The sequence below is a fragment of the Penaeus vannamei genome, chromosome 27 (assembly GCF_042767895.1).
Source record: "Penaeus vannamei isolate JL-2024 chromosome 27, ASM4276789v1, whole genome shotgun sequence".
In the NCBI taxonomy this organism is placed as follows: Eukaryota; Metazoa; Arthropoda; class Malacostraca; order Decapoda; family Penaeidae; genus Penaeus; species Penaeus vannamei.
Window position 1 is genome coordinate 33,803,587 of NC_091575.1, and position 19,304 is coordinate 33,822,890.

The following is a 19,304-nucleotide window of genomic DNA, read 5'->3' on the forward strand; positions in this document are numbered from 1 at the left end:
ATAAATAAGATGAAATAAAATAAAAAGAAACAAACAATTACACACATTTCTAAAAATAAAAATACCCCTTCCAATAAATCCGAGACCCGAACCCACGGAGAAACGAGACCACCCGACCCGAATTTCCGAATTATTTCCGAATTATTTCCGAATTTCCGAAGACCAGAAAAACGGACGGAGCAAAGACAGCCCGATTTGCCCGGTCACGCGTGTGTGTGTGTGTGTGTGTGGTATTCTGGTATTGATCCCATCGATGCCTTGGGGGGGAATCTTACAAATGACAAGCGTAATCCACCCCCATATCCCCCCCTCCTCCCAGCCCAACCTCCCCCTTCCCCTCCCCCTCCCCCATCTCCAACATACAACACCGATACGAAAGAAGAAAAAATCGTACACTCGATAACATAAACCAAGACACAAAATAACCCCCAAAAAAGACAAGATTTCAGTCCAAGATCATCACACATAATAAAAATCTCCGAAGATGAACTACAACCAACAAGATAAAAGTAGAAAACGAATCGACAGATTTAAAAAATAAATAATAAATAAATAAATAAATAAATAGATAGATAAATCAGCCTCATATTCGAAGACGACGCGAACGACTCCAAAAGCCACGTGACGACCTTGCCTTTCCGTCCGTCCTCGAGAGACACGCAAACAGGAGGCCGAGTCCCTCCTCCTATTGGCACAAACGTACTTGCGTTTCCTTCTCTCCCATTCCCTCTTCTCCTACTTCCCTACTTCCCTATCCTTCTGTCCTTTTAGCTGATTCTTCTCCAACATCCTTGTGCTTCCTTCTCTCCCATTCCCTCTTCTCCTACTTCCCTACTTCCCTATCCTTCTGTCCTTTTAGCTGATTCTTCTCCAACATCCTTGTGCTTCCTTCTCTCCCATTCCCTCTTCTCCTACTTCCCTACTTCCCTATCCTTCTGTTCTTTTAGCTGATTCTTCTCTAACATCCTTGTGTTTCCTTCTCTCCCATTCCCTCTTCTCCTATTCCCTATCCTTCTGTTCTTTTAGCTTATTCTTCTTAAACATCTCTCCCATTCCCTCTTCTCCTACTGCCCTACTTCCCTATCTTTCTGTTCTTTTAGCTTATTCTTCTTAAACATCTCTCCCATTCCCTCTTCTCCTACTTCCCTATCCTTCTGTTCTTTTAGCTTATTCTTCTTAAACATCTCTCCCATTCCCTCTTCTCCTACTTCCCTATCCTCCTGTTCTTTTAGCTTATTCTTCTTAAACATCTCTCCCACTCCCTCTTCTCCTACTTCCCTATCCTTCTGTTCTTTTAGCTTATTCTTCTTAAACATCTCTCCCATTCCCTCTTCTCCTACTTCCCTATCCTTCTGTTCTTTTAGCTTATTCTTCTTAAACATCTCTCCCACTCCCTCTTCTCCTACTGCCCTACTTCCCTATCCTGCTGTTCTTTTAGCTTATTCTTAAACATCTCTCCCATTCCCTCTTCTCCTACTGCCCTACTTCCCCATCCTCCTGTTCCATTAGCTGATTCTTCTCCAACATCCTTGTGCTTACTTCTCTCCCATCCTCTCTTCTCCTACTGCCCTACTTCCCCATCCTCCTGTTCTATTAACTGATTCCTTTCTCTCCCTCTTTCCCTATTCTCTTATTCCCTTTCACACTCATTCTTCCAACTCCCACGTTCACCCATCCACCTATCCTCTCCTCCCTGCCTCACCTCCCCTCCCAATAACCGACCCCAAACCCCCAAACCCCCTCCTAACCCCTTTCCCCTTTCCCCCACCCCTACCTCCCCCCCTACCCCACCGTCCACCCAACTCGCGCAAACGGCGACACAGACGAAGAACGGCGACGGGAACGACCAGAACGAAGACCACGACACGCGACACGACCCTCGGAGGAAACCCGTGAACTGCTCTTCTCTCTCCGGCCGTTCCACGCACGACCTCTTCGCCAGGAGGGGGAGGGGGAGGGGGGGTGATGGGGGACGGCGGAGGAGGGGGGAGGGAGAGGAGGGAGAAGGGGAAGGGGAAGGGGAATGAAGGTGGGAAGGGGAAGGGAGGAGGTGGAAGGGGAATGAAGGTGGGAAGGGGAAGGTAGGAAGGACAGAGAAGGTAGGGGAAGGAGAAGGAGTTGGAAGAAGGGGGAGAGAGAAAGAGAGACATAGTGACGGGAGGTGAGGGGGAGAGAAAAAAAGGAAGGGAACAGAAAAAGGAGACTGGGTGGAGGAAAGGGAAGGAGAGAAAGAGGGGAGAAGAGGGAAGAGGGAGGGGGGGGGCGAGAAAGGAGGAGCTAGAGTATCGACATTACGTCAAATGTCTCAGAGACATGGCCTACTGCCGGGTGGTGGGGGGGGGGTTAAGGAGTACGGGGAGGAGGAGGAGAAGGAAGACGAGAAAAAAGAGTAAGGTAGCGAAAAAGGGAGGAGGACGAAGGGGAAGGCACGAAAGGACAAGAGGGAAAGAAGATAAGATTACTGTAGCGAATCTGGCAAAGAGTGGAAGATGAAACCGGCGATACGTGACATATGGAAAGCTAAACGGTGCGAAGACCACGATGGCGATAGGAAAGAATAAACGAGAGAGAGAGAGAGAGAGAGAGAGAGAGAGAGAGAGAGAGAGAGAGAGAGAGAGAGAGAGAGAGAGAGAGAGAGAGAGAGAGAGAGAAACGGCGTGAAGGAGTGTAAGAAGCTTAGCAGAAGGCGTGAGGCGAGCGGTGCAGAGCGGGGAGGAGGAGGAGGAGGAGGCGAGGGACGACGAGGGAGAGAGAGAGCGGGCGAGGAACAGGGGCAGGAAAGGGTCCAAGAGGTCCTGCTCCCTCCGCGTGATCAATAGACCAGTGACCACACGCCCCCCCCTCCTCTACTCCACTCCCACTCCCACTCCCATCCCCACCCTCACCACCACCACCACCACTCACTCGGAGACCTCCCCTCTCCCCTCCCCTCCCCTCCTCTCCCCCTCCTACATCCTCCATCCCTCCCTCCCCATCACCATCTCCCTCTCCCTCCCTCCCTCACCACTCCCTCCTCACCCTCCTCACACCAACAGCCAGGCTTCGTCCTCCACCACCACCACTTTCCGCCTCTCCCCGCCCTGCCTTCGTTCACACTTTGCCTTCTACCTCCTCCTTTTAATATATATATATGAGAGGGCGATGCCATAATGCGGCTTGGTGACCAGCCCTTCCCGTGCGCGGTGACGAGGTACTTGAACCTGGCACTGAACTTGTCGTTTCTTCCGTAAAAAAAAACACACAAAGACAAGTGTTCGCCACACCTGTGATTTCACTCCATCTCTCGAAGCTGGGCAGCGAGTTCAATCTCATTATCTCTCTCTCTCTCTTTCTCTTTCTCTCTCTCTCTCTCTCTCTCTCTCTCTCTCTCTCTCTCTCTCTCTCTCTCTCTCTCTCTCACACACACACACACACACACACACACACACACACACACTCTCTCTCTCTCTCCTCCTTATCATTATTATGACTATTATTATCATTACTATGATTTATCATTGCTATTATCATTGCTATTATCATTGCTATGATTATCATTGCTATTATCATTGTTATGATTATCATTGCTATGATTATCATTGCTATGATTATCATTGCTATTACCATTGCTATTATCATTGCTATGATTATCATTGCTATTATCTTTGTTATGATTATCATTGCTATTATCATTGCTATGATTATCATTGCTATTATCATCATCACCACTATCACCATCATCCTTATCATCACCATTATCATCATCCTCACCATCATAACAGACCAAACGATTCAAGGCAACATGCTTCCACACGCCGCACCGCCAGCGAACTCCTTCCGCAGCGCCCAACTCCAGCTGTTCCTCCCTCGGCGCCCTTTCCCACATTCCACGAAGGCGGAACAACAGCTTCATTCACAGGCTTTATCCACGACCAGGAAGCTAATTACAAAGACCATAGCAAACCCACCAGAAACGGAAACAAGAGAAGCCTCATAAACCAACGCAAGATAGAAGATGGGAAGGGAAGGAGAGGAGGGGGAGTGAAAAAAAAAAACTGTGGGAGATGAGAGGGGAAACAAATAAATAAATGTATATGTATCAATAATTGATCCTTAGCTTATATTTCCCTAATTCGGTAGTTATCCGACGTCCAATCGGAAAAAAAATCTCTCTCTAACCGACGTCCATTCCCCCCCGCCTTGTGTCTCTCCCCCCCCCCCCCGCACGCCACTTCTGCAGGTGCAACACTTCGCAACACGACTCCTTCCTCGAGCGCCGCCGAGACGCCGAGGTCCTCCATCAGGGGACGTGGGAGGGTGGGGGGGGGGGGTTGACGCCGGCGATAATCGAGCCGAGATTTCTTTTCGGATTGTCAGTGCGTCTCCCTCTGTCTGCCGCCCTTCCTCTCCCTGGCCCAATTCCCTACCAATCACCCCCCCCCTTGCTCGTGATCCCTGCCTGCACTTCTCCCCCTACCTGTTCCCCTACCGCCCCTACTCCTCCCCCACCCCCAGCCCGTTCACACAAACCACACCACCTTCTCCTGCCCCCTACCCTCTCCCCCACCCCTTCAGCCCCTGCCGGAGCCCCCCCTACGCCCCCTGCAGGTGACGTGCGGACCTCAAACAGCCCCGAGAGGTCTTGTGCGTTAATGAATCATGGCGAAGTCGGCGACCCCGGAGCACCCTCGTCTCAAGGTTATACACCTACCTGCTCTGCCTACCGTGCCTGCCTTTGCCTGTCCTCCCTTATCCTGCTCTGCCCTGCTTGCTCTGCCCTGCCTGCTCTGCCTACCGTGCCTGCCTTTGCCTGTCCTCCCTTATCCTGCTCTGCCCTGCTTGCTTTGCCTGCATCTTCGCCAAGCTTTGCACTGCCGGTCTGCCCGCTTTGTCATCCCTTGCCCTGCTCTGCCCTGCCTGCCCGCCTGTCTTACCCTGCCTGCCTGCCTGCCTGCCTGCCTGCCTGCCTGCCTGCCTGCCTGCCTGCCTGCCTGCCTGCCTGCCTGCCTGCCTGCCTCCCTCCCTACCTACCTCCCTCCCTCCCTCCCTGCCTGTCTTACCCTGCTTTGCCGTGTCTGCCTCTCTGCCTGCCTGCCTGCCTGCCCGACGCACTGTTCCTCGGCCAATAAGCCCTCCCTCCTCCTCCGGGCCGCCTGTATTCCCCTGCCCTTGTAACTACACTTGAGCCGCTGTCATCTGCCTGCATACCTTAAGGGGAAGGAGGGAAGAGGGAGGGGGGGAGGGAGGGAGGGAAAGGAGGAAGGAGGGGGGGGAATGAGTGAGTGAGAGTGAGAGAGTGAGTGAGAGTGAGTGTGAGAGAGAGAGAAAGTGAGAAAGAGAGAGAGAAAGAGAAAGAGAGAAAGAGAAAGATTAAAGAAAAAGAAAAAAAGAAAGAAAGAAAGCGATAAAGAAGGGGACGGAAGGATAGGGGGGGGAGTAGGGAAGCAGAGGAGGGGGCCCTGGGGTGCCGGCGGCTGTCACCAGCACCCGGCAGCATTTATCGATCAGGAGACACTCTATCCTAGGACGACTTGCCCACCCCGGCGACGACACAGGTCACGACCAGCTGCTCCCCCCCCCCCCCCCCGCCTGGCTCCTGCGACTCCTTTCGCACGCAGAGCACGCCACCGCTCGCCCCCGACGGTAAGTGGGGCGATGGGGGGGGGAGGAGGGGGGGGGGGGGGGGGGGGGGAGGGGGAAAATGGGGGAAGAGAGAAAAGACGACGGAAATGAGTGAGAGAGGGAGAAAAGGAGAAGGAAAGAGAAAATGGGAGGGGGAGGAGAGTGGAACGGTTATGGGAGCGAGGGGAGAGGGGAGAAGGGCGTTTAAGAAGGGTGGGGCGGGAAGGCAAAGGGCAAGGGAGGTGGGGAGATAGTAAGGAGGGAACGAGAGAAGGAGAAAAATGTGGGAGCTGAGAGGGTGAAAAGGAGAGAAGGTAAGGAAGGATAGAGTAGAAGAGAGAAGACACGAAAGAGAGGAGCACATAGCCAGGAGAGAGAAGGCAAGGAACCGACAAGGGAGGAAAGGAGGAACGCGAGGAGAGAAGAGAAGAGAAGGGAAGGGGGAGGGGTAGAGGGGGCGCTCCCCACCTACACCCGCACGAAAGCGACCGCCCTCTCCCTTCCCTTCCCCTCCCCCCTTCCTCCTCCTCCTCCTCCTCCCCTCCCCCCCCCAACCAACCCCGCCACTGACACTGAACACGTGGGGCGATCTCGGCACAAGTAACACCAGTAAACACAACAGAGATCCTCCTCTCTCCTCCTCTCCTCTCCTCTCCTCCCCGCTCGCTCGCACCAGCTGGCCGGGGCGGTAATTCAACACTTACTCATCTGACTGCACCGCTCGCACTCACCCGCTGCCTTGGCCGTCGTCCGCGCTCTGAAAGAAGGACGCGGGCGTTAGTAACGAGAAAGAACAATGGAGAACGGATGGACACGCAAATACATATAAGTTTTGTTCATGTTCACTCAATTTTCTTGTCTATTTACTTACTCGCCCACCCACTTACTCGCCATCCCTCCCTCACTCCTTCCATCACTCACCATCCCTCCCTCACTCCTTCCATCACTCATTCATTTCCTCCTTACCTCTCTCCCTCCTTTCCTCCTTCCCTCCCTCCCTCCCCTCTCCTCTTCTTCCTCCCTTCCTCCTTCCCTCCCTCCGGTCCTCTCTTCTTCCTCCTTCCCTCCCTTCCTCCTCTCTTCTCCCCTCCCCCACCCCCTCCCACAGAAGCGAAGGGCCCACAAGAGCTCGACGTCACGACACCGTCACGGAAGGCTAACTTAACGAGACCGAGGGAACAAGATACATTCACCAGCTAGCCGCACTCAACTCGCTCACTCGCTCGCTCGCTTGCTCACACACTCACTCACTCTCTCTTTTGCTCTCTCGCTCTCGCTCTCTCTCTCTTTCTCTCATTCTCTCTTTCTCTCATTCTCTCTCGCTCTCTCGCTCTCTCGCTCTCTCGCTCTCTCTCACCCACCCGCCCTCCCGCCCGCTCACTGCACACACACACACACACTGGACTACACTACTCGGGACTCGGCGAAATACTCGGCTTAATATTTATTTACGATTCATGTGAACGCGACAACCAACTGTTGCACGCCGGAACTCTCACGTCGGACGTCGCGAACTATCGGTGTCTGTGCAATGTTGAGCCATGCATTCTACCTTCTCTTTTTTTCTCTCTATTTTCTCTTTCTCTTTCTCTCTCTTTTTTCTCTCTCTCTTTTCTCTCTCTCTTTCTCTCTCTCTCGCTCTCTCTCTCTTTTGCTCTCTCTCTCGTTGCTCTCTCTTTCTCTCGTTGCTCTCTCTCTCTCTCTCTCTCTCTCTCTCTCTCTCTCTCTCTCTCTCTCTCTCTCTTTCTCTCTCTCTCTCTCTCTCTCTGGCGCAACAGCAACAGACTTGCAAGGTCGTCTCTGAACAAGAGGCAGAGCCCAGAAGCCCGCTGCCGGAGATAAAATTGAAGGAAAGTGAAAGGAAATTGTAAACGTACATAACGCGTGTACATAGGGCGAGGTTGAGTGAAGAAGGAGAGGGAGAGAGAGGGAGAGAGGGAGAGGGAGAGGGAGAGGGAGAGGGAGAGAGGGAGAGAGAGAGGGAGAGAGAGAGAGAGAGAGAGAGAGAGAGAGAGAGAGAGAGAGAGAGAGAGACAGAGACAGAGACAGAGACAGAGACAGAGACAGACAGAGACAGAGACAGAGACAGAGAAGTGGAGAACAGAAAAAGGGAGAAAAAACCAAAGACGAAAGACGAAAACTCATGTATCCCGGAAATTAAAAAAAAAAAACACACACATCCCGACGAACCACCCACAGCGACGCCAACACCGAGAGCCACCCGTCGAAACGCTGACCAATGGCGCCGGGAATCGAGAGTGTTTCCCGCCCGGACCGCTCGGATCTCTCCTCCCGCGAGTGGCGGACGCCGGGAGGGGGCGACGGATGGGCGGGTGGGCGGGCGGGCGAGTACGGTTTGTGAATGGCGTGTGTGTGTGTTTGTGTCTGTGAATGAATGAATGGCGGGGAGAGGGAGGGGGAGGAGGGAGGAGGAAAGAGGGAGGGAGGAGGGAGGAGGGAGGAGGAAAGAGGAAGGAGGGAGGCAGGGAGAGGGGGGTACAAAAACACCACAAACCAGCAAAAAGTTTTTTCCGAGTACAATAATGCGAGGCACACACTGCACCGCCTGTCCCGACACACACACGAGGCACGCGCTCGAAATACCACAGGAAAGGAGGGAGATGGAGAGAGAGAGAGAGAGAGAGAGAGAGAGAGAGAGAGAGAGAGAGAGAGAGAGAGAGAGAGAGAGAGAGAGAGAGAGAGAGAGAAAGAGAAAGAGAAAGAGAAAGAGAAAGAGAAAGAGAAAGAGAGAGAGAGAATAATATAAATAGAAAGAAAAAGATAAAGAAAAAAAACAAAATATAATAAACCAAAATCAGTCGCAGATACATCCCCAACCCTCCTAACCTCCCCCTAACCCCCACCACCCCCCACTTCGCACATGAAAACCACGCTATCCTGGCAGAGCTCCCCGCCCAGGCTACGTGCCACCCCGCCCAGTCTACGAGGCTGTGGAAAAGGGCTACGCGATCCCATACTAAGGCTTCCCTGCCATTCTTCCGGGTCTGGGACGGGGGGAGGGGGGGAGGGGGGAGGAAAGAGAAGAGAAGGGAAAAGAAGAAAAGAGAGAAGGGATAGGGAAGAGAAGAGAAGAGAGGAGAAGGGATAGGGGAGAGAAGGGAAGGAAAAGAAAGGGAAGGGAAGGGAAGGGAAGGGAAGGGAAGGGAAGGGATGGGAAGGGATGGGAAGGGAAGGGAAGAGATGGGAAGGGATGGGAAGGGAAAGAGAAAGGGATAGGGAAGAAGAAAGAAAGGAAGGAAAGAAAGGGAAGGGAAGGAGAGGAAAGGAAGGGAAGAAAAGGAAAGGGGTGAGCCAAAAGGGAAAGAAAGAGAAAGACAACTTTTATTAACTGTACCGTCTCACCCCCCCCCCCCCGACCCATCCTTCCTATAAAAACCCTCCATCACGCAAAGTCACAAAATGGGACGCAAATTAATCCGTTTAATGAAGTCTTACGGCGAAAAAGAAGAAGACGAAAAAGAAAAAGAAGAAAGCAGTATAGAAATAACGAACGAAGGGGGAGGCGCAGGAGGCGAACGAAGGAAGTGGAAGCAGAGAAGGAAGATGAATAAGGGACGGACAGGGAGGAGGGGGGATAAAGAGGGGGTGAGGAGAGAATACAAAAAAGGGGAAGAGAGGGGGGTGGAGAGCAGAAGTTGAGAGGAAGTACCTGCCCAGGTGTAGGGACGGACAATCGCAACCACCTCATTGTTAGCAGACCTTTTCAACTGCCCAAAAGTCAAGGTAATTTGTCCACATAAATGAGGAAGGGGGAAGGGGAAGGGGGAAGGGGAAGGGGGAAGGGGGAAGGAAGGGAAGGGGAGAGGGAGGGAGAGAGAGAGGGAGAGGAGAGGAGAGGGAGAGGGAGAGAGAGAGGGAGAGAGAGAGAGAGAGAGAGAGAGAGAGAGAGGGAGGGAGAGGGAGAGGGAGAGGGAGAGGGAGAGGGGGAAAGGAGGAAATCTTTAGCAACAGATGATAAAAAAAAATCATAATCACGATTTTGAATTATGTATATATATATATATATATATATATATATATATATATATATATATATATATAGGCCCAAGTTTGTTTTTTTCACTATTTTACAGCCACACATCAAAATGCTAGAGTTGTATTTATCCCAAACTTGGCAAATTTCCCTGAATGTAGATGCATTTGCAGAATAAATGGCCAGAGTTGCAGAGGCGGAGGGGGGAGGGAGGAGGGGGGGAAGAGAGGGCGAGGGCGGAAAGGCGGAAAAGGAAGCACAGGGAGAGGAAGTGAGGAGAGAGGAAGGAGAGAGGAGGGATAGAGCGGAGAGTGGAGACACGAAAGAGAAGAGAAGGAAACTGGCGATGAGAAAGGAGAATGGAGAGAGGAAAAGAAGAGAAAAGCACAAGAGAGACGCGAAAGAGACGAAAGACGACATAAAAAAGTAAACAGCCCCACATAAGGGGAAAGGCGAGAGGGGAGGGAGAGGGAGAGGGGGAGAGGGAGGGGAATGGGGTGCGCAAACCCATCAAAACCACAGCGAGAGGGCGGGGCGAAGGGGTGAAAAGGGGGAGGGAGGAGAGCGGTGGTATATCGAGATGGAATCCACGAGCATATCGATGGAAGGGGATGATAGACTGTGTTAATGGGGGAAGCTAAAAAAGGGGCAGGGCCGAGCGATTGCAAGAATGGGGGAGGGGGAGGAGGGGGAGGGAGGGATGAGGGGGCGAGGCCAAAGGGGGAGGGATGAGGGGCCGAGGGCAAAGGGGGGGGGGCGGAGACAGAGGGACAGCCACGGACGAGGGGGAAATAGAGAGAGAGGGAGAGCGACACACGTACGTACAACACGTCGCCAACCATTGACAAAGCAACACCTCTTACGCACGGGCATATAAAGGCTATAAAAGAGAGAGAGAGAGAGAGAGAGAGAGGAAAAGAAATCAATAGACATTGGCCAAAACGAAAGAAACCTCTTTTCCTAAGACCTATACCTACAACAAGCGTCACACTCACCCACTCACTCACTCACACACACATGCACACAGACACAGACACACACACACACACACACACACACACACACACACACACACACACACACACACACGCACACACACACACACACTCACACACACACTCCACACACACACACACTCTCTCCCCACACACACTCTCTCTCTCTCTCCCTCACACACACTCTCTCTCTCTCCTCCCCACACACTCTCCCTCACACTCTCTACCTCTCTCTCACACCCACTCACACACACACTCTCCCTCCTCACAAACCACTCTCTCCCTCACACCCACTCACACTCTACCACACCCCCTCTCCAACCCCCGCCCTGCCGCAGCCCCGAGATAAGCGCCCGCACACCGCCTCGAACACGCGCTCCTGCCGCCGCCGCCGCCGCGTCAAACTTGTCCGAGGGACACCTCCACAACACCCCCTTCCCTTCCCCTCCCCACCCCACTACCCCTCTCCTTACCCTCTTCCTAGCCTCCCTCTCCCTTCTCCCTTCTCTCACTCCCCTCCCTTACCCTCAATTCCCTCCTCTGCCCTCCCTATCCTCACCCTCTTCCCTCCATCTCCCCATTTACCCTCTTCTACCTCTCCCTTGCCTTCCTCCACCCCAACCCCCTCCTCCCCTTTCCACTCTCCCTCTCCTCCTCCCTTCTTCCCCCCTTTACCCTCACCGCCACTACCTCCGCCCTTCCTCCCCTCTCCCCGCCCCTCCCTCCCTCCCTCCTCTCCCCGCCCCCCCTCTCCCCGCCCCTCTCCGATTCCCTTCTCCCATGACAACAGAGGATCGATCCCCCTCCTCCACGCCCACGCCAAGTCTTCCTGCACGCCCACGGGGGGAATCGGGGACTTTCCTAATGGGCGGATATTAGCGAATAAACAGTATTAGCGAAGGAGGCGGAGGAAGGAAGGGGGGAGGAGGAGGAAAAGGAGGAAGAGGAAAAGGAGGAGGAGGAGGAGGAGGAGGAGAAGGAGAAGAAGAAGAACAACAAGAAAAAGAACAAGAAGGGAAGGTGAAGAAGAGAGGGGAGGAGGAGGAGGAGGAGGAGGAGGAAGGGACGAGGAGAGTGGAGATATGGGGGAAGAGTGGGAGCTTAGGCAGAGATAAGATGCCGAAGAGGTGGGGGGGATCTAGGGAGGGAGGGAGGAAGGCGAGGAGGAGAGGGAGAGGAAAGAAGGGGATTAAGGAGGGAGATGGAAGAATGGAGAACCGAGGGTGAGGGGATGATAGCATAGATAAGGAGGAGGAAGATGAGAAGGCAAAGGAGGACGAAAGATGAATTATTAGAACAGAGGGAGAGGGAGAGGGAGAGAGAGAGAAGGAGGAAGAGGAAGAAGGGAAAGGGAGACTATAAGGAAGGGTGAGTAAGACGAAAGAGTAGTAAGAGGGGGAGGGAGAAAGGAGATAGGATAGGAGAAGGGAGAAGAGAAACACGAAACAGAGACGGGAGAAGGAAGAGGGAGAGGAATGAGGAAGGGCAAAATGGAACACAATCACTCACTCTCGCACTCATACGAACTCGAACCCCGGGGAGGGGAGGGAGGGAGGGGAGGGGGCCCCAGGGAAGGCTGAGGGGACCGGCGCAGAAACGAGGGAGGTGATGCAAAGGACGTAGGGAGGGAGGGAAAAGGGAAGGAGGGAGGTTAGGAGGGGAGAGAAAAGAGGGAGGAGAGAGAAAGGAGGAAAGAGGAAGGGAGAGAGAGAGCGAGGTAAGAGGAGGGCACAAGGAGGGAACGCAAACGGAGGAAGAGGGAGGCGAGGGAGGGCGGCGAAGGGGCCGGCGAGGGGAGGGAGCGGGAGGACCTGGGAGGGCCGAAGGGGTGGAGGGTGGGGGGGGTGTAACGGGAGGCGGGTCGGCGTCATCGGTTCACACGGCCAGCAGCTTGTCACGCCTATCGATTGGCGCCAGAGACGCCCGCGTAACAACCGCATAACGGCCGCCCATCCCCCCACCCCACCCCACCCCACCCCCTCGCTAGTAACACAGCTGATCACGGCGTCGAACGCACGGACGCTTTGCGACTGAGAGGCAGATACAGAAATAGATAGAGAGACAGAGAGATAAATAAGTAGATAGAGAGACAGAGAGATAATTAAATAGAGAGACAGAGATAAATAAATAGATATATAGACAGATAGATAGAGAGCCACAGACACATAGATAGATAGATATACACACAGATATAGACAGATATAGAAAGATAAATGGATAAACGCCCAGATAAAACACATCGACCGGCCACCCAAACCCCTTCCCCACCAAAGGAGCCGCCATCCCGCCCGCCATCCCGCCCGGACCCGAACCGAGACAAAAGGCCGGGAACATCAACGCATCAGCCCGCCCGTCCGCCCGCACGCCCGCACGCCCGCTTCCCCGATGGCGACGCGCGTGCGGTCCCTGCTGGCCACGGAAGGGCGTTGCATTTTTAATAGGCGCCGCGGTTCGCTCGCTGCCTCTCACGCGCCGCCCTCGCCGCTGCCGAAGCCGAGATGCGGCGGCGGAGCAGCTTTTTCCGGCTGCTTCCGGCCGGGTTTTCAACGAGAGTCTCATCCGTGAATAATAAGAGTGAGTAAATGAACACATGAATACAGACTGGATCAATCTAAAATCAATCAATCTAAAGTCTATCTATCTACCCATCTATCTATCTACCTATTTCTGTCTATCTACCTATTTATCTATCTATTTCTGTCTGTCTGTCTGTCTGTCTGTCTGTCTGTCTGTCTGTCTGTCTGTCTGTCTGTCTGTCTGTCTGTCTGTCTGTCTGTCTATCTATCTATCTGTCTATGTCTATCTATCTATATCCACTTGATAAACAAATGCCCAAAATACGAAGAAAAGAAAAAAAAAAGAAAAATCTGCGAGCTCCAAAAATACGAGCAAAAGGGACGCTAATCTTACAAAAGCGTGAGATTAGGAACGCCCTCCCCCTCCCCCTATCTCTCCGCCCCCTCCCACACTGAAACTACCCTCAAAACCTGCACAGGGAGGAGTTCCCACGCTCTCCCTCTTCTTCCCTCCCTCTCTCCCTCAGACCCTCCCTCCTCCACCCTCTCTCCCTCCTCCCTCCCTCCCTCTCCCTCTCACTCACCTACTCGATATTCTTCCCTCCGTCCTTCCCTCTACCTCTCCCTCTCACCCTCTCCTTCCCTCTCACCTCCCTTCCCTCTCACCCTCTCCTTCCCTCTCTCCTTCCCTCTCATCCTCTCCCTCCCTCACCCCCTCTCCTCCCTCCCTTCCCCTTCCACCCCCACCCCCACCCCCACCCCCGATCACTTACCCCATCATCCCTGCCAACATCGATAAACGTCCCGAGGCCGAAGTCAAAGCCATCGACGAACGCATCAAAGCCCAAGTCGCAGCCAGGGACCGCCAGACAGACGGCCGACTCGAGCAGCCCTAATTTCCGCGAGTGTTTTGTAAACACGGAATAATGACACCCTCGCCGGTGGCCTGTCCGTCTCCGCCTCCGTCCGCCAGTCCGCAATCGCGTGGGTCGCCCCCCCTCTTTTAGCGGACACGTGTGCGTTCGAAAACTTTCTGTCTTGTCTGTCTGTCTGTCTCCCCCTTTCTCTCTCTCTCTCTCTGTCTCTGTCTCTGTCTCTGTCTCTGCCTCTGTCTCTGCCTCTGTCTCTCTCTGTCCCTCTCTCTGTCCCTCTCCCTCTCCCTCTCCCGTCTCCCTCCCTCCCCCTCCCCCTCCCCTCTCCCTCTCCCTCTCTCCTCTCCCTCTCTCCCTCTCTCTCCCTCCCTCTCTCCCTCTCTCCTAGTGTGCGTGTGCGTGCCAACACTATCGTTCACCATTACCACGATGACTTCCATCACCACCCGCATTACCTTTCTCGTCAGACCTTTACCACTTCACAAGACCTCTTCATTCTCGCCACTGCAAATCGCATCGCAGAACAGAAAGAAATAAGAAAGAATAAAAACGAATAAAAAAAAGTCTATCGCATCGCAGACCAGAAAGAAAGAAAAAAAAAAAAACTAAATAAATAAATAAAAACTCTCACAAGCAAGGCCAAGGAAACATCCCCCCAAAACCCCAGTATCAGGAAGAAAACAAACCCCCCCACACACAAGCACACCCAAAACAACCCCTCCCCCCTCCCCCATCCCCCAACACACGCACACCCAAAACAACCCCTTCCCCCTTCCCCCCACCCCCCACCAAAAAAAAAAAAGAATAATCATCATCAAAACGCGCGCCCACAAAAAAAAAAAAAAAAAAAAAAAAAAAAATTATCCCGTCGCCGCAGAACCGGGACAACGGCGCCCGCGACCAGCTTCCCCATCGCCCGGAAAGGAAGTCCCGGGCAACCTCGCGAGATTCCTGCGTCGGCGGCGGGCGGGGGACAGGACAGGTTCGGGCAGGTGCTACGGGCGGCGCGGCGCGGGAGGCGGGCGGCGCGAGGGCGAGGACCTTTAGGCGTGTGTGTGTGTCTGTGCGTGTTTGTGTGTGTGTGAGTGTGTGTGTGTGAGTGTGAGTGTGTGTGTGTGTGTGTGTGTGTGTGTGTGTGTGTGTGTGTGTGTGTGTGTGTGTGTGTGTGTGTGCGTGTGCGTGTGCGTGTGCGTGTGCGTGTGTGTCTGCGTGTGTGTGTTTCTGTCTGTGTCTGTCTTTGTCGGTCTGTTTGTGTCTATCTGCCTATCGAATTCCATCTCCCTCCTGCTCTTCGTCTAAGCTTCATCTTCCCTCTCTTTCTCTCCCCCCCCTCTTCATGACCCCGATTGACACAAATCCCCAGGACACATCCCGACGACGATTCCCTACTCTCGCCGCCTCTCGCCTCCTGCCCATCGACACGGCCAGAATCCCTCAGTGACCCTGCCTGCGCCCTGTACTATCTCCCCCCCCTCCCCCTTTCTTGGTCTCCTCCTCCTCCCTCTCCCTCCCCTTCTCCCTCTTCCTCGCCCTTTTCCTCCCCTTCCCCGTCGCATTCCCTCTCCCTCACCTCCCACTCCCTTTCCCCCCTTCTCTCCCTCACCTCCCTCCTCCCCTTTCACCCCCCTTTCCCCCTCACCTCCCTCCTCCCCCCTCACCTCCCTCCTTCCCGCACCCCCTCCCCCTCGGGCGCGGGGCAGCGAGGGGGCCGCGGCGTCGCATCATTAGCGACTTATCAGCGTCACAGGTGTTCCCAACGAGGCCCGCGCAGCACAAAAAGCGCCCACCGCCCAACGCCGTCGCCCGCCCTTTGTCGGTTCCCATCAAAGGGCGCCGCTGCAACAACACCTTTTACCTCCAGGTTTCGGATGCCTGCCTGACACCCGCTCCCCCAATCCCTCTTTCTTCTCCTCGACACCTTTCGACATCCCCCCCTACCCTCAATCACCGTCCCCCCCCCCTCCTTCGTCCTCATCTTCCCCCTTTCTGTATTTTCCCAACTCTTCTCTCTCTCTCTCTCTCTCTCTCTCTCTCTCTCTCTCTCTCTCTCTCTCTCTCTCTCTCTCTCTCTCTCTCTCCCTCTCTCTCTCTCCTCATCCTCCGCGACAGCCCTGTGTCATCAAGCCTCATCCTAAACTCGCCATCAAGGCTCCGCCGTCGCGGCCAAAGCGCCAAATAAGGCCAAGCTTCAAGGCCGGGTGTGAGTGCCGAGCAGTGCCACCGCCGTCAGTAGCGCCGTCCCCCTGGCGTGACCCTTCGCAGCGGCCGCCGCCAAAGCCAGCCGGACGCCCCCCCCCCTCCCCCGCGCCCGCTGGCCTTCAGGGACGCCAACATGGCCGAACAGGAAATAAAGCAAAGGCAAGGGTGGCATTATCAGGCAGACGCGGGAGCAAAAGCGCTGGCAATGCTAACGGGCCATCCCGCCGCGGTCGGCGCGCAGCATACAAAATGCACGGCTTCCTTCCGTTTCGAGCGAGCAGCGGAGGGGCGGCCGCGGGTGCAACGAAGCCGAGCGTGAGGGCCGAACCGCGGGCGTGGGGCCGACGAATACGCCGAGGCGGGCGGTGAGTCAGGTGAGTGGTGAGTGACATGCGTCAGCGCCACGACGAACATTTCCGTCACACGGCCGTGACTTACAGGTCACCCGAATTCCATGGAAGCCGACCACCCTGACGGCATCGCCCTCGCTGCTGCGTAACATTCCCTCACCGCAGGCGCAACTGCCTGTGCTTGCGCCTCGCCGTGTCGCAAGCGCCTCTCGCAGCGCGCGACATCCACATCAACTGCGTGCAGCGCTTAACCCTATGATGCCGCGCCCATTCGACACGCCCATCCCCGACGACTCAATCGCGCTCTCTCTCGACCGGGGGCGCCGCCGCTCGCGAAAGCCTCTCCTCCCCCGACGCCCGGCCCCGTGACGGCGAAGTGTGAGGTCCCGCGGCGCCGGAGAGAGGATTCGCCGAGGCGGGATTAGCTCGCATTACAATGAGACGCCGCGGCCGAAGAATAGATCATTAGCCGCTCAATGCCGCGTCACTGATAGCGGGCCGTCGCTCAGCAGGCCCCCGTTCAACTAAGAAGCGAGAGGGGGGAGAGGGGGGGAGGAGAGCGAGATAAAAGCGCAGCGGTTATCGCGCCCCAGATGGACGACGGAACCGCTTGCCTGCGCCCCCCCCCCCTCCCTCAGCGTCCTCGTCGCCTTCGTCGCCAGCAGCAGGCCAGACGGAGTGCCGTACGCCGCCACTCTCGCCACAACAGCACGGGGCCCTGCGTCATCAAGCAAGCGCTACGTGCGTCGCCGCCGCCGCCGCCGCAGGGGAAATGTTACGTCACCCCGAGACCAGCAGGCACGCAGGCACAGGCATGCAGGAAGGCTGACACAACACCCAAGCGCTAGACATTACTTCCTCCCCTTTCTCATCTAATCAACAGAAGAGCGGCTGTGGACGCCCTCTGCCCCGACCCGAAACGGACTCGAGGGACGCAGGGCGGACGCCAGGCTGGAGGAGGCAAGAGACTGGAGAACACAGAGGAGACAGCAAGAGACAGCAGGAGGCAGGAGGCGTCAGGAGGAGACCGAAGGAGACAGGAGCATACAAGAAGCGCCAGTAGGAGACAGGAGGCGTCAGGAGGAGACCGAAGGGGACAAGAGAATACAAGAAGCGCCAGTAGGAGCCAGGAGGATACAAGAAGCGCCAGCAGGAGCCAGGAGGATACAAGAAGCGCCAGTAGGAGCCAGGAGCATACAAGAAGCGCCAGTAGGAGTCAGGAGGTTACAAGAAGCGCCAGTAGGAGACAGGAGGCATCAGGAGCTCGAAAGGAGACCGAAGACGTCAAGAGGAGCCAAGAGGCGCCACGAAGAAACAGGAGAGGGCAGACGCCGCCGGGCAGAGGGGCGTCGACACAACAAACAGTGCCCAGCTGCCCTGGCTCGCCTTTTCGTCACCTGGAGCCAGGCTGACGTCACCTTGCTAACATTACACATTCCATCAGCTTGTCGCTCCTCGTGACGTCACAGCATCGCCAGAGGTAAGCGCTCGAGAGGAAATGCTGAGGGGAGGGACGGAGGGGGTGGGGGAGGGGGAGGGGGAGAGGCTGAGGGGAGGGACGGAGGAGGAGGGGCAGAGGGGAGATAAGAGAAAGGAGATCGATAGTTAGATAGACTGACAGCAAGATATATAGACACCTAGACCTGGATTAACAGACGAAGAGACGGAAAGATAGATAAAGATAACCACACACACAAACACACAAAAAACATACACAGAATCACGGTATTACATATAACACTTGACCCTTCTAAAACCTGCCAGAATCCACCATCATCGACAATTCCAACCAAAGGAGAAAGAGAGAGAGAGAGAGAGAGAGAGAGAGAGAGAGAGAGAGAGAGAGAGAGAGAGAGAGAGAGAGAGAGAGAGAGAGAGAGAGAGAGAGAGAGGATGCCTTTCCAAACAACCCATCTCGCACAACTCCTCCCCTCCCCCAGGAATCTTCCCTCCCCTCTCCTCCCTCCCCACCCCTTCCCCCTTCCCTCTCCTCTCCTCCTCTCTCCCTCCCTCTCCCTCTCCTCCTCCCTCTCTCCTCCCCCTCCCCTCCCCTCCCCTCTCCTCCTCCTCTCCCTCCCTCCCTCCCCCTCCTCCCCTTCCCCCATTTCCTTCCCCTCCCCCCAGGAATCTCCCCTCTCCCCTCTCCCCCTGCGAGCAAAGAGTGCATAAAGCCTGGACGAGCACAGCCGACGCAGATCCCGACGACGACGCCCCTCGCTGCTCAAGCCCGCAAAAATTACTACGCCGACGGTCTGGTCTCGCCAAAGGTTTCCCTCCCGAACCTTTGCAAAAAAAAATCGACACGTTACACCACAACAAAAAAAAGAAAATAAAAATAAAAAAAATAAAAAATAAAAATAAAAAGAAAGAAAGAAAGAAAAAGTGCGTGACGCTTTTCGACATCCGGACGTCAAGCTCTTCTTTCTGACATCCGCATGAAGCGAAGATCGAATAAAAACGTGAATGAGAGAACGAACGAACGAATAAATGCACTAATTGACAAATAAATAATACAAAGATACGAATTATCAAATAAACGCAAAAACGAACGAACGAAGGAACGAACCAGCAAACAAATAACTAAATGAGCCAATAAAGAATACCGAATCTAAACGGCATATTCCCCTCACCGCCAAGCCAGAGACCTCGGAGGCGAGAGAGAGAGAGAGAGAGAGAGAGAGAGAGAGAGAGAGAGAGAGAGAGAGAGAGAGAGAGAGAGAGAGAGAGAGAGAGAGAGAGAGAGAGGCAGGCTTGCTGTCAACGCCAGGGAACGACTT

The 19,304-nt window shown here is 54.7% G+C and overlaps 2 protein-coding genes across 5 annotated transcripts in view; one reads left to right on the forward strand and one right to left on the reverse strand.

Annotated features, from left to right (window-relative positions):
• LOC138866886 (coiled-coil domain-containing protein 177-like) overlaps positions 1-17,988 on the forward strand; it is an 18,274-nt gene extending 286 nt beyond the window's left edge. Inside the window, exons 2-5 of the mRNA XM_070140709.1 lie at positions 3,823-3,982; positions 4,220-4,288; positions 4,555-4,677; positions 17,411-17,988. Coding sequence (XP_069996810.1) covers positions 3,823-3,982; positions 4,220-4,288; positions 4,555-4,677; positions 17,411-17,988 — 930 coding nt within the window. The remainder of the gene's footprint in view (positions 1-3,822; positions 3,983-4,219; positions 4,289-4,554; positions 4,678-17,410) is intronic.
• LOC113814003 (collagen alpha-2(I) chain) overlaps positions 1-19,304 on the reverse strand; it is a 97,686-nt gene that overhangs the window by 53,896 nt on the left and 24,486 nt on the right. For 2 of the 4 annotated variants that reach the window (XM_070141237.1, XM_070141233.1), the window contains exon 2: positions 6,333-6,358. The exons of 1 other annotated variant lie outside the window; for it this stretch is intronic. The gene's annotated coding sequence lies outside the window, so the exon portion shown is untranslated. Of the gene's footprint in view, positions 1-6,305; positions 6,359-19,304 lie in introns of all 4 variants that reach the window. One more of the 4 variants, XM_070141234.1, reaches the window with a different exon arrangement.